Source organism: Chelmon rostratus, chromosome 19, assembly GCF_017976325.1.
Source record: "Chelmon rostratus isolate fCheRos1 chromosome 19, fCheRos1.pri, whole genome shotgun sequence".
Lineage (NCBI taxonomy): Eukaryota > Metazoa > Chordata > Actinopteri > Chaetodontiformes > Chaetodontidae > Chelmon > Chelmon rostratus.
Genome location: NC_055676.1, coordinates 19,343,396 through 19,357,730, shown reverse-complemented (window position 1 = coordinate 19,357,730; position 14,335 = coordinate 19,343,396). Strand labels below are relative to the sequence as shown.

Genomic DNA, 14,335 nt, shown 5'->3' with positions numbered 1-14,335 from the left:
GATGTGAAGTGCAAAAGCAATTTCCCAGATGGTATTGATGCTCAATATGAAACGACAGCTCTTTCACACAGCCCTGCTCACTCATATGAATGTCTCTGCATTTTGATGTAGAAACTTCAAGACATGGAGGAGAAAAGAATTGAGAGGATAGGAGTGTGTATGAAGACGTTTGCAGACGTGGACCGCCAAGTGCTGCCCATCGTGGGGAAATGTTTAGATGGCATGACGAAAGCCGCCGAGTCCATCGAGCCCAAGAGTGTGAGTATGCAGATTAAAATATACACACACACACACACACCACCACATGGGACATACTACTCACTCAGTCAGGGTGTCAGTCACAACCCACACACTACTGATAATGATTTCACTGGAGCAACAAGTGTGCCAGTGGGTTGTTGCTCTTGGGGGGGGGCTTTTTGAAAATAAAAATAACCCACCTGTAAAGTAGCTGAACAAAATGATTCAATTCATGTGTTGACCTTCCCTTTATAGTAAAAAAAAAAATCAATGCGGTACAATCCTGCGCTGTATTTCCCACATGAGCTACTCCTAGGGCTTTGTGTCAGCTAAAAATACATACCATAATTCCCCTCAACAATGAATGACAAATAAGCTCCACATGAGCACGAGTGATTTCCCCTTGAGTTCCAGTCAGTGAGTTAATAGCTGCAGCAGCCTGAGTTTCAGCCTGAGATGATGCTAAAAATCTTGAGAAAATGGTTGAAACTGAAGAGGAAATGACCTGATTCATTACTCTCAGTGTTGGCTGTGCCAGCCCTCTTCCAAAGGACTGTCCACTCCTGAAACACACACTCTCTTGAGAGCCGTGCCGAGCATTCACCGTGTGCCTGCAGTCCATTCAATTTAAATGAGTAGTTTGATATTTTGGATTATAAGCTTATTCACTTTCTGGCAGAGAGTTATACAAGAAGATTAATGCCACTTTGGCATCTTTATTGCAAATAATGAAGCAAATGCTAGATGGTGGTTAGCTTAGCATAAACAGGGGAAAAGCTAGCCTGCTGGTAACAAATCCTCTACCAGCACCCTTAAAGTTCACCATCACATTTTATCTTATTTGTTAAATCCTTTCAAACACAGTAGTCTGAAAACCACAATTCAGCATTTATTCATGGTAATGTACCAGCCTATTTCTTGGCCAGGATCAGTTGCCTGGCAACCGGTGGCAACTCCATGAAGTTACTGGTCCCAGCCAAGAAATAGTCTGGCACATAGCGCTGAGTAATGCAACGAATTGTGGCTTTTACACTTTTTTACACCCGTTTTTAGCCAACTTCCACTGTTTTTGTGTGGAATAAACAAGATATAACATGTTGATAAGCAAGGCTAGCTTTTCCCTCCTGTTTCCAGTTTGCTTTAAGCTAACCAGCTACTGGCAGTAGCCTTAAATTTAATGGACAGTTATGAGAGTGGTATTAATCTTCTCATCTAAATCTCTGCCAGAAGGCGAATCAGGTTATTTCTCCGAAATGTTAATTAGTTTCTTTAACGCTTGTACCTGTTCTGGAAATAGGAAGGTGAATCAATGTGTTCCCCCTTATCTGAACCGTCTGTTGAATACAGCTCCCTGAGAACCTCTCTATTTTCAGTTTACACACTTCTGTGAAGCTAATATGCAGTTGTTGGCTTAAGTTCTGTCCTATTGCTTATTATTATTATTATTTATTATTTGGATGTTGAAATGGAAGTCAGCATTTTGTCTATGTTAACAAGAAAGTGAGCTGTGTGATATATGGAGGTGTCACATGTTGGCTGCTTGCCGTATGACAAAAAATAAGACTATCCCCAGGGATCTCATACTGTGTGTGTGTGTGTGTGTGTGTATATCTAGCATTGTGTATGGCCCAGCTCCAGGGAGATGACTCCAGCCTGTGACTGGCTGCTACAGTAAACAACAGTGGGGAACAACATATCACATGCTCCATTCCTTCTCTCTTCCTCCCTTCCTCTCATAGTCTTCTCTCATGCACATTGTGCACAGCAGCACCTCTTTGACCCCTGATCCTAACTCCAACCAGACCTCCTGCTCTTATCAGTCCAGATAGAGGCTGATGCACACTGCACTTGATTAATGTGCTTCTTCCTGTGTCTGATGAGCCTGGCTCTGTCCCCGACCTCAGTGTTTTTGTCATAACTCCTTCCTGACAGATTTAGGTCTTTTCCTCTTTCTTCTGTGGCCCACAAACTGAATAATGACAGTCTCTTTCTCTCTTTCTTTTCATGACGCATTCAAGAACCGCTATCAGACAAAAACTGCTATAAACAATAGTGTCACCAGGCCTCTATTGTGTTGCGTCTTATCTCCAGACCTGCTGATTAGCTAGAAAATCTAAGCAAACAGAGATCCCTGTTGGAGTCATTGCTGTGCGATTTCTGCTTTATGATTCTCCCATTGATGTTTAAATGAAAAAGTGGTTTAGAAATGGGCCTGTCATTGATTGCTGTAACCACTCTTCCCCCACTAGGACTCGAAACAAGTTGTGGAGTCCTATAAGTCTGGGTTCGAGCCGCCGGGAGATGTGGAGTTTGAGGACTACGGCCAGGCCATGAAGAGGACCGCGTCTGACACCAGCCTGTCCAACTCAAGAGAGGCGAAGGAGAAGTCTGCTGGCAAGAGCAAAGGCAAACTGTGGCCTTTCATTAAGAACAAGAACAAGGTAACACATGAATGCACAGTTAACACAGAGCCGCACTTACACTCGAGCGTACAGCAAAGCCTCGCTGGTTTTACTGCATTTCGTTTCTCTCACTTGGAGGTCACCTTGCATTGCGGGGAGATTGTTGTGGGGTGGGGTGGAGGGCTGGAGGGATATTAGAGACTGTATCATGTTATGTTGGTCTTGTCTTGTAATACAGTGGCAAAAGAAATATATGTGTTCAATGTCACATTTGTAGTATCTGTTACATTTCTAGCATTGCTTATGTATTTGATTTAGTTTCATTTTTGTGTAGATTCTTTGAATTTCGTTAACTTATTTTAAGCTCAAGGAATTTGTTGCTGGTTCATGTTCCTATTGCCATTTTTGTTGTTATTATTCGCCACCCGTTTCCCCCTCCCCCGGCAATCACCCTCACCAATTATGGAGCCTCCCTTCTGTAACACACACTAATGCATTTCTACCTTCATCTTGTGGATGGACTCAACTGGCAGATATTAACTTGATCTGAAGTAACAGTCTCCCTTCACCGTGTGTTCCATTGACTGGTAATCAACCTTGAGTAGCCTCCTTCGGTTTCCTGCGTCTGAACAGCAAAACTGATCTCTGACTGTCCTATGGGCTGGTGGCACTGTTGGTATTGAATTAGACGAGAGCATGAGTAATTGGGTGTGTGTGTGTGTATGTGTGTGGGTGGAAAAGAAAGGCTGGAAGCTAGTGTGTGTTGATGAGAAATCCCAGCGTACTGACTGTATGTATAGAAAATGGTGTCGAAGTCACTATATCTACTGTGTGCAAACTCCCAAACTAAGGCGGTACGTATTCAGAACAACAGATTTCAATTATCTTTGCTTAATGTATTCAGGATTAATTCATTATAATGAGTATTTGGGAGCACAAGCGGCATTAAACAGAGGTATTTCTGCTGTACATGCACACTTGCACACATGCATGCAAGCATAACAGAAACATATAACACATACCAAAATAAAGCATTATGTTGAGAATTTAGTGGAAAATCACCATTATTGCCACAGTAGCAGGGTCTTAGTGATGTCTTTGTGTTTGAGAGAAGGGTTTCTGAATCACTTGGCCATGCATGCGCACTGTGTGGTGTCTTAGAACTCATCACTGCTTCATTCTCTGACTCCTCAACTGCTGGTTGATGAATTATGCAGTCAGATGTTTCAGGACAGCGATAAGCAATTAGATTTCTCTGATGATGACCTCAAATTCAGCTGCTGCTATCCTTGGGGATGTGGTGAATTTCTCGTCCTAGCTGGCATGTGATGAGGTCGGGAGGAGAAAAAAAAAAAGGGAATTTCCAAAATGGAAGCCTGCATGCGCTTTGACTGAAACTCTTTGCTGTTCGCTTTGTTGCAGCCGCTTGCTTTAACACATTTTACGCTTCTCTACTCACTCTGGTTGTTTTCTTCTTTTTAACTGTTTTTTATGTGTGTTTTATATGTTTGACATTTTTTTCCGCAACATAACAACTGATACACTAGGTTTGACATTCCTTTGGTTATCTTTTATGTTCTGTTTGGGTTTTCTGTTGTGTGTTTATTTTTTAATATTTGTAGGAGGCTTATTTATTTCGTTTTGTGTTCCCTCCTCCTTTTCCTCCTCCTGTCTTTTTTCGTTGGATTCTTGCCCCCTTCTTCTTCTTCTTCCATGTTTTTCCTCCTCTTCTCCGTCACGGCTCCCTCTCTTACTGGTAGCTTATGTCCCTGTTAACGTCCCCCCACCAGCCCCCACCTGCCCCCCCAGCCTCATCCCCGCCCTCACCCTCTGCTGTTCCCAACGACCCCCAGTCTCCCAAGCAGCACAAGGAGCCCCTCTCCCACCGCCTCAACGACTTCATGACCTCCAAACCCAAAATGCACTGCCTCCGGAGCCTGAGGCGAGGGGTAAGTGTGTGTGTGTTCAGCAAGCTTTGTGCATGTGTGTGTTTCTCTGTACACCTGTATCTGAGCGGTGTACCTGCTACACTGCATGGGTGAAGTGACAAAAAGGTAGAATCTTTGTTCTATGCTGTATATCTGTTTCGCAGGTCATAATGCCTACATGGTATCATCATGTAGCAGGTGATTACACCTTACCTTTGTTACCAGTAACTGAATGCATCTATATGTAGGCAGTGTGACCTCAACGTAAAAAACAGTACTCATACTGAGCTGTTACAGGTTTAATTTTAACATTCTGGTGTTCAGAACTGCTGTTAAAATTGGTGCTTTTATCACTAAAATGGTACAATCAGTGAACACCAGCAGTAAACTAGGCTTCTTACCTTCACTCATACAGTGCTCAGCCTTTTCGCTTCTCTAGCATGCTTATGTAGCGCATAACTATGAATCCATGGTACTCGTCTGACTCACCCGCAGTCTCTCCATCTTGTCCCTTCATTTTCCATATTAACTGTGCTCACAATGACAGTCCCTCTCACCCACCTTCCCCCCCTTTGACAGAAATGAGCAAGATGCCTGAGCAGTGTTGGCAGCAGCATGGAGACTGCAGTTGCTCCCTGCGCACTCCTCTAATGTCCATGCTGGGGGCGGATTCCTTTTGTTTTGTTTTTTTTTTGCACATGATGTTAGGAAAGAACATGGAGAAGAGGCTTAAACCTCACAATATGAACAAAGTTATGGGTTGTGGATGTGGCAGCAGGCTGACTGAGTCACTCCATGTGGAGGGAGAAAACCGATGGAGTAATTTTAGACGGCTTACTGGAGGGTGGTTTATCAGCATTAGCCCAGGGTCCTGGTGGGTGTCATCGCCAATTCCCATTCTAAAGTCCAGCGTGTGTGGTAATGGAGTCTCTGGGCCAGGGCAGGTCATAGCACGCCTTCCCATAATGCCTTTCCACCCTCCAGCTCTCCCTGACCTCAGGAATGGGCGGTAACTCACGTGTTCCTTCCGGACCCCACAAATATAGCTTTTGTTTATGCTCATATTTTGAAAGGGCACCAGTTACTCAAAGTAAAAACATTTGTATGAATTGGTGCTAACATGACCTCTGAAAAGGCAAAAGAACAATGCAGTGCAACAGTGCAGTGTGCAAGCGTATCGTTAAGGAAATGATTGAAGGTCGGCAGAAAAAGGGAAGTGTGTTTTTTTTTTCTAGCGTCGCACAGGTCTAGCAGGAAGTGCACGTTTCTGAAAGCGGAAGTGCTGAAACAGCTTTCGAGAAGAGCGATAAAGAACGATAAAGAACATACAGTAAGAGTTTAATCTGATGCATTGTTTTCGAGTGTGCACAGGTTAAAAAGATTGAAGTTTGACCTTACTGTAGCTTTTAATAGCACAAGAATGAAGTTTTTGAGTGTATGAGAGGTTAGAGAGAGTCAAAAGGCCTTTAGAGAATCAAAGACCTCATTTAAATTAAACCAATCAGGTCTTAAACTGCACTCCTTTCCATATCTCATGACAATACATTGAATTACTTTGTACAGCTTTTCATGTCTCATGGCAGTAACCTGTTTATGTTTCCATGTGTATAAATGTTGTTTGAGTCAGAGTACACTTTTGCAGTATATATATATATATAATTATTATTATTATTATTTTAAATAAATCCAACATATGTTATGGATAACTGAAAGGAAACAGAAGGTTCATGGTTAATCCACTAAAATAACAAGTCTTTTCAGGACACCAGCCCCACTGCCTCACTGACACAGACACTTTGGACTAATGCCTCAGAACAGCTGCTGGTAGGAACGTCAGGGCAATTCCTCAGCTCTTTCACAAACAAGCTCGCATCCATCTGGTCAAGCTGCGCTAACTGCAGTTGCAGCACTTGAGCCCCAGCGCTACAGTGTCATTTTGAAGGAAAAAAGGCTTATTTTTAACGGGGCATCTGCAGGTGCTGAAAAGCTTTTAATTCGCTTTCCTCAACAAAAGTCTCAATTTTAAATTACACAAGTCTTTGTCTGTTTTCTCTTGCTGGTTATAACATGTTTCTGTAACTGACTGTGGGCTGTCAGGAGATGTTACATGCTTTGAATTAAAAGCGAGATTGGTGCGACATTGGATTGTAGGCGTAGGAGGCTGTTCAAGCCTTTTTTTGAGGAGTTTCAGTTGGAACCATCTGGCTCTAGCTGCTAGCAACTTCCGAGCTGCTAACAGCTTGGAAGCTCACTGTTTCATAATGGGAAATTTTTGCAAACTCAAAGGAATGAATCACATTTAATTGGTCCATTTTATGCCACTCATCCATGTCCAGGTCTTATTAATTTATCAGTAGGAGGTATTATTACCGGTATATCCGGCTGGGGAGTACGGGAAAAATAATAATAATATTAATAATAATTCTAGGCCATATTGCCTCTACTGGTTTATCATAATACTTTGATATTTGGCCGGTATGATTGTGAAACAACTATTCAATTGAATTCTGTCTGGTGCTGAAAAGTTGTGTACTTAACTTCTTACTTAAGCACAATCCTGCACAAACCTGGTTTAAAGATTTAACAGAGCAAATGCTGAGATATAAAAGATACCAAACCTACTTACATCAAGTAAAATACATTGTTAGTTCTCTCCCACCCCCTGCAAGGAGAACATAGTATCACATCAGGGATTAGCTGTGCCAGTGGAGGTGGGGTATTGTGTCTCTCAGCACAGTGGAGGAATGTCTACCCCTGCAGGAGAGGCTTTGTGTGCTGCATATTAGCTGTCTAATCCATCCACAGTTACAGTGTACATGTGCGCGTGTATGTGTTTTGTGCGGGCTGGAAAAGAGAAAGCCTATGTGTTTTGGGAGTCAAATGAAGGCCGTATACAGTATAAGAGCTTTAAGACGTCAGTGATGTTTTCTGAGTTCTCATTGACAAAGCTGTATTCTCTCTGACAACCACCACAGCAGCAATCCCCGCGCTCGCTCATTTGTCACAAAGAGCTTATGAAGAGGACTCTGGGCCGACCCACATATGCTTTCGAAGCAAGGCAATATGTTGTAAGTGTGTGTGTGAGGTGGGTGTGCGTGCCAGCAGTGTGTGTGTGTGTGTGTGTGTGTTTCTGTGAGCGTGAGCAGGTACGGGGTGTGAATGAATATGGAATGTGTGCCGATGAGTGTGATTAGTAAAAGCCCTGTACAGCACATGCAGTAGCCTCATCAATAATAATTTGTTGTGTGACGCATTCGGTCTGTACGAGGAGACTGTTCGTCACAGTTAATGAGGCAAAATGTCCTCACAAAGGAGGCTAGTGTCTGTGCCTGGCTCGGTATTGATCACATGGCTCTGACACGTGCACAATCGGGACGAATGATCGGAGAAGATGATGACTTCATCCCCCATCACATGTATCAGCTTGAGGATTCGTGTTGCTCGCAGCTGTTTCAGGCCTTCCCCACCGAGCATCTACAAGGGGTCAATTCACAAAGTGTCACAAGCACCTGAGGCTGTGGGGGAACATTGGTGTGAGGATGCTATTCATCCCACCCAGCAGTCACCCCTCCTCGCTCTTTAAATCTCACTCTCAGCTGGATGTGATATTAGGCGAGGTGTTGGTCACACTTTGGGTCTGGGTTCAGCCTACAGTACCCAGAATTCACCCCTCCAGGGCTTTCTTTGTGCTGGTGTGCCATACTGCAGCGATGTTATCTGTCTGTAAGGGCTGTAATATACCTGTATGTCTATGTCTGTCTGGGTGGTTGGAAAGAGTTGAGGTTGATCTGTGGACTAGGGTCTGTAGTTATCAATCTTCTAAGAATCACACTTAAGAAGAGCTCTCAGGAGGAGAATAAAACACACTTACGATGCAACTCACTCACTCCAACATCAGCCCTGGTCTTCATTCTTAAAAAAACAAAAGTGCCCTCTGATATGTTATTCCGCAAAAACATATATATGATATTTTACTCAATTATTAACATTGAGTTAGGGTTAGTTGGAAATGAGCAAAGTTGGAAATGAAAGTGGAGAAGGAAAGAATTTCTGCTGCTGGCAGTCGAGGTACATCAGAGAACTCTTGCAATAAACAACTGTGACCACATTGACAAATACACATAATGTGGATGTATGGAAGGTGATTGCAAACTAAATCACTGTCTGCAATCACTGGTGTTTGTACACGTGATAAATGTGTTGAAACATCATCAAATGCAAATACAAGGTTGAAACTATACTGCATTCATCATGGCCAGTGATAGTTTGTACAGTTACTCCAGAACATACAACTCTGTCTCTGATCTGCAGTCATCTAAGATCTGAACCGACTTAAGACACCTCTGGAGGTGTCTCAGCGATACATTATTTTTCATGCTCTGTAAGTAAAGCTTCACACTGGAAATGTAAGAATAATATAGTGGTGGGAAGGAGAGAGGGAGGATCACAGGACGTCATTGCAAAGACTGTAAGAGGCCATTCCAGGTGGACGGCTCGATTAGTGGACTAAAGTGAGTAGTGCTCCTCAGTGCACCAGCCTGTGAGCCTCTAACAGGATTACAAGTCATCTGCTGCAGCTCTACCAGCCAATGGTTGTTAACTTGCTCTCTACTCTGTTCTCTGTATCAAAACAAAACCACTTCCTCTCTAAAATCACTCAGCTAATGGTCTAAATAAGCAGTAAAACACCATTTATTTTGTTCTTTTCACTGTACTTGGCTTTTAGTTCATGATTACTCGATTACTTGTTTTGTACCTTCATTCAGCCACTTCCAGTTGAGGTATATATATGTGTACATAGACCTGGATATGCGTAGATTTTTCTTTGTCAGTGCTAATAGTTTGGTTTTGACAGCGTTTCTTCAGCTTGTCTTGTGTGTAGTATCTGCCGCCCTGTCAACGTATGGATCTGCTAATGTGATACATGCTTTTGGCGCCCTCTGCTGTCACTTGCGTGTCATTGTAATATCAGCAAAGACAGATCAAGAAGTAAAGGGTACATCCGTCCCTGTCTCAGTCACACTCCCTCTACTTCTTTCTCTACACTTATTTTCATCTGTCTCCCTTTAATTTTGACTCATTCTTTACTTCATGCTTGTGCAGTAGGTTGGCCTATTTGCCAACGTATTTCTCATTTTTCATTAATCCATCATGTTAGAAACGTTAAACTTCACCACGTTAGAAAAGAGTGGGGATTTTATAGCTGGAGCTCTTGCTGAACGAGCTTTTTTATGAAACAACTAGCATATTAATCCAAATCCTTCAGCCATGAAGGGGCTTACCCTCTTTTCCTCAAATGGTGAAGTTTGGCAAAGCAAAGCGTTATAATAAAATACTTGTAAACAATTTCTGTTTAAGAGAAAATGAAACATGGCCGCAATATTCTGCTGATGTTGACTCTGTTGTCTCTTTCTCTCTCCTTGCTCTTCGCCATTTCTCTCTCTTCTCCCCCCATGAAGCTTTCTCTCAAGCTGGTAAGCATGACCGTATAACCGCACGACCATAGCGGCATGACCATAGCACGCATGTCACGTCCTCCCAGTAACACATTGTTAATAACGTTCTGTGCGCCGTTATGTTTTTGTTGTGCTCTCTTTTTTTGTTTTTGGAATTTAAGTTTGTACCTTAATTTTTGCTGTGACACAACGATGGACCTCAGACTCATGTCGTTGTCTCATTTGTGTGTTATTTTGTTGTTTGTGTGTTTATGTCGTGGTTGTGTTCTCGTCATGTCTCTCCCAAACTGTCTGTGGTTTCTATGGTGCAGATCACACTCAATTCCCACGTCCGGAATCTCATTGAGGTGATCAGATTTACTCTATGTTATGTATGTCGTCTCTTAGTCTGTCTGGTAGTCCTTGTCTCGACAAATCGTATGTCCTTGTAACAAATACTAATCTGATTTTACGTAGCAGTTGCTCACTCATGCCCTGACACTGCATGCCGAGTTTATTATTTTTATTGAATGCTGTTCTGTAAAGTTAACATAGTGTTCATGAATATCAACTATCCTGTTTATTAAAGTATTAGTTTACTATTAAGGGAAATAAACATTTTCTTGTTGAGACTTAAATGAGAGGGTTGATACCACTCTCATACCTGTGCGCTAACTATGAAGCTACAGCCAACAGATTTTAATTTTAGCTTAGCATTAGGACTGTAAACAGGGGAAAACAGAGCCTGGCTCACTTCAGAGATAAAAAATCGCCAAATTCTGACTGTGAAATTTATGACCTACATAGAGCCCTATTTATAAATGTGTATGTATTAAAATTATTCAAGCAACGAAACAAAAAATGTAGTGTCAAAGGCATGTTCACCACTTCCTGCTAAGAATCCCACAATGCATCGCTGTTTATAGATGCAAAAACGACTGTTTTGCGGCTTTACATCTGTCAGTGATGATGCAAAATGAGTGAAATGGCAAACTGTTTCCCTCTGCTTAGCGTCTTTATGCTAAGCCTATTTGATCGCCAGCTATCTTCATATGTAGCGGACAGACATGCGAGTGTCTCTGTGCAAGAAAGCGATTAAATATACTTCAAATGTTGTGGAAATTAGGCCTTTTCATGATTTTTTGTTTTTTAACATTCTCCACTAGGTTTTGTTTTTAATCTATACCTGATTCCATAGAGAACAACCAATCCATCCTAAATTTATCAGACTACATACAACAAATTACTTCATGTCTGCCCATAGTTTCAGTTTGGTTGTACGTCGATAGTGTTTTCCTTTGTCTTGGGTTACACAGAGAACGTAGTCACTAATACATGACGTCTGTACTGTAAATTATTACTCAGAAAGAAGCATGAGTCTGCATGATGATTGACAAATCTTTGTTATGTTGCATGCCCGGTAAGTGTTGCGTGCTGGCGCAGGGAGAAGGGGTAAGGTTGCCATGGTAACCTAGCTGCTGTGTTTGACCTGGCTCATGTGCAGTGGATCCTGACCTCGAGTCTGTAGCTCCTGCTGTTATATCCAGTGGTGCCGCTGTGACCCATCTCAATGAGATCCAAGCAGGCCTTCACCTATTCAGCAGATAGGTTTTTCTCACATGACAAGACCAAAGCAACAGAGCAAGAACTACGTAGCCTCTATGGAGCCCCAAAGAGTTCAGTATTAAAATGATAAATAGGACTTATTTCCATAATAAAAATTTAATAATTTAACGTAGCAAAATAATTGAGTTCATCATACTTAACTAAGATGATAATACCAGCTAAACATCAGCATGTTCATTGCATTATCATTGTATATCACGTGAGCATGCTGATGTTAGCATTTTGCTAAAAGCACCGCTGTGCTTGAGCATCACTTTTCATGGTGAGGTGAGGTGAGGTGAGGTGAGGGCGGGGATTGGTGACAATCACATGTCACCTGCTTCTCACTCAGTGTCAGTTGGCTCCAGCCCCCCTGCAAGCCTCAAGGATAAGCAGATATAGTTGATGGATGAAAAGTTATTGATTTAATTTTGAACTCTTTGGGCCTCCATACAGACCAGTTTCAGAACGCTGATACATTATGTCGACAGAAAGTTTGAGAGACTGCCGAGAAGTATGACTCATCAGTTCAGCGTTACGGACTGGAAACCTTCTCATCAGGAAATATGACCCTCGGTCAGCCACAAAAACCTCTCACTCACACAACCTCCATTTTAAGAACACGCAGTCGTGCTAGAGGACAGTCAGACAGCTTTAGACCCATTAGGCAGCTCACACTGAAACACTACAGGAGCAATAACAGGATGTAGCAACTACTTCATTACATTTCCGATGGATTCACAGAGCGCACTAGATTAGACTGAATAGGTGAAAGTCTATAACCTGACAAACATCCCAACTCAGTGATTATGTGTTAGAGAGCGGCTGCAGTATCTCCTTCAGGTGAAATACACAAGAGCTCTGTTTTTGGAGCCATTTATCCCCGAGTCCTGGTTCACAGGGTTTACAGCAAAGAGATACTGCACCTCATTAGAAAAGATCCCTTTAATAATGAATTATTAAAGTTGCTTTTCTTCATCTTATGGCTCTTCATCTCTTTCCCTTTGTTGTTGCTTTTTTCTCTCTCTCTCTTCTCTCCTTTTGGTCTCTCAGGGCTCTGGACCAGAGGACTTCAGCCACCTGCCACCAGAACAGAGGAGGAAGAAGCTGCAGGGCAAGCTAGACGAACTGAATAAGGACATTCAGAAAGAAATGGACCAGAGGTATCATTTAAAGATTGGAATTTGGCATTAAGGAGCAACGTTATTGACCTTGTTTTTGAGCAACAAAGTCTTGTTCTGACTTATGTTACGTGCTCTCCCAGGGACGCTTTAACTAAGATGAAAGACGTGTACGTGAAGAACCCTCAGATGGGAGACCCGACCAGCGTAGACCCCCGGCTAACAGAAATAGGCCAGAACATCGAGAAGCTCCAGTTTGAAGTTCAGAAATTTGAGGTTAGTTTCGGTGCCAGTCCGAGCTCTCAGTTCTGTGTGAGTGTTAGTGTTGGCGAAGCTATCGCGTTTGGTTTAAATAAGACAGTAAATAATGAGGAGTTCAAACGCACGTCTCCAGCTGGGGCAGTTCCAAAGAAGTCTGCCGCTCGTCCATATTAGGAGAAGATGTGATGCAGCTGGAGGGCCTGGCTGCATGTTCCAGCTCTGAGCAGGGAGCGAGGAGGCCCAGAACAATGGCCTGGTTTCACCCTGTAAATAAACGGCAAACACACTGGAGTGTTAAGGCAGAGGCGTTCCTCCTGTGAAGGTCATCGGATTCACGGATGAAAAGAATTCCACGATGCTTGAAATAAATTTCAAGTCGTCACGTAAGAAAAAAAGACGAGCTGCGGCCAACACGTACATGATGATTGTGTGTGTTTCAGGGCTGGTTAGCAGAGGTGGAGGAGAGGATGCCATCCAAGAGTGATACACACCGGAGAAGTGGACTCTATGAGACCCAGAACAACACAACAGTGGGCAACAACTGTGCGCAGGACAGAGAGAGGTATGGTATACTCTGACGAACGACCAAAACGTCTTTCAGCTGCGTGACGGAGTTGTTTCACGCCTTCTTTTTCGGAAGAAAACTATGTATGTTTTCACAGTATATTTACTGTGTGTGTGTTGGCCCTTGAGCAGCCCGGATGGCAGCTACACAGAGGAGCAGAATTCAGAGACTCAGGTCAAAGCAAACATCAACCCCAACCCCACCTCCACCACGCCAGAGTTTGACGATGAGTTTGACGATGAGGAGGCCCTGCCCACCATCGGCACCTGCAAAGCCTTGTATCCATTTGAAGGTAACTGCATGCACAGATGTTTCACACAACAAGAATCAAACCCCGTGCAACGAATTTGAATATTTCAAAGTACATGCGCCCTTTCGGTAAGGTACTGGTATATCTGGAAACAGGACTGACTGCAGGGTGGAGGAATATGATTTCTCTGAATGAGGAGGAGTTAGGGGTCTGACCTTTATGAGCAAATGTGTGTAGGAGGAGGCTGGATAAAAATAAAGTCATTTCTCTGGTACACTAGAGCCCTGACTTTTAAGTGTTGAACTCTCCAGAAGAAATGAATCAGTTAAAACAGGAGATTCTTTCCTCTCTATGAGAACACACCATAATAATGAATTAATACCAAACCATAAATGAATAAATAGTGAGCATACTAAGGTTTTTACTTTTCCCATATGAATATTTTAGCTGTGCTGGTTGCTGGAGGGAGTCAGTTTGCTCTGACTTGAGGCTTTTTGGACAGTTTTAGTGCTGCTTTTGTTTGAACTT

At 42.8% G+C, this 14,335-nt stretch overlaps 1 protein-coding gene across 7 annotated transcripts in view; it reads left to right on the top strand.

Moving 5' to 3' along the window:
- The window catches only part of LOC121622677 (formin-binding protein 1), a 54,950-nt gene that overhangs the window by 34,570 nt on the left and 6,045 nt on the right, over positions 1 to 14,335 (top strand). For 4 of the 7 annotated variants that reach the window (XM_041959566.1, XM_041959563.1, XM_041959562.1 and 1 more), the window contains exons 8-13: positions 112 to 258; positions 2,490 to 2,681; positions 12,664 to 12,773; positions 12,875 to 13,007; positions 13,433 to 13,554; positions 13,677 to 13,849. In XM_041959566.1, the coding sequence (XP_041815500.1) occupies positions 112 to 258; positions 2,490 to 2,681; positions 12,664 to 12,773; positions 12,875 to 13,007; positions 13,433 to 13,554; positions 13,677 to 13,849 (877 nt within the window). Of the gene's footprint in view, positions 1 to 111; positions 259 to 2,489; positions 2,682 to 4,402; positions 4,592 to 10,029; positions 10,045 to 12,663; positions 12,774 to 12,874; positions 13,008 to 13,432; positions 13,555 to 13,676; positions 13,850 to 14,335 lie in introns of all 7 variants that reach the window. The other 3 variants (XM_041959568.1, XM_041959564.1, XM_041959565.1) reach the window with 3 other exon arrangements.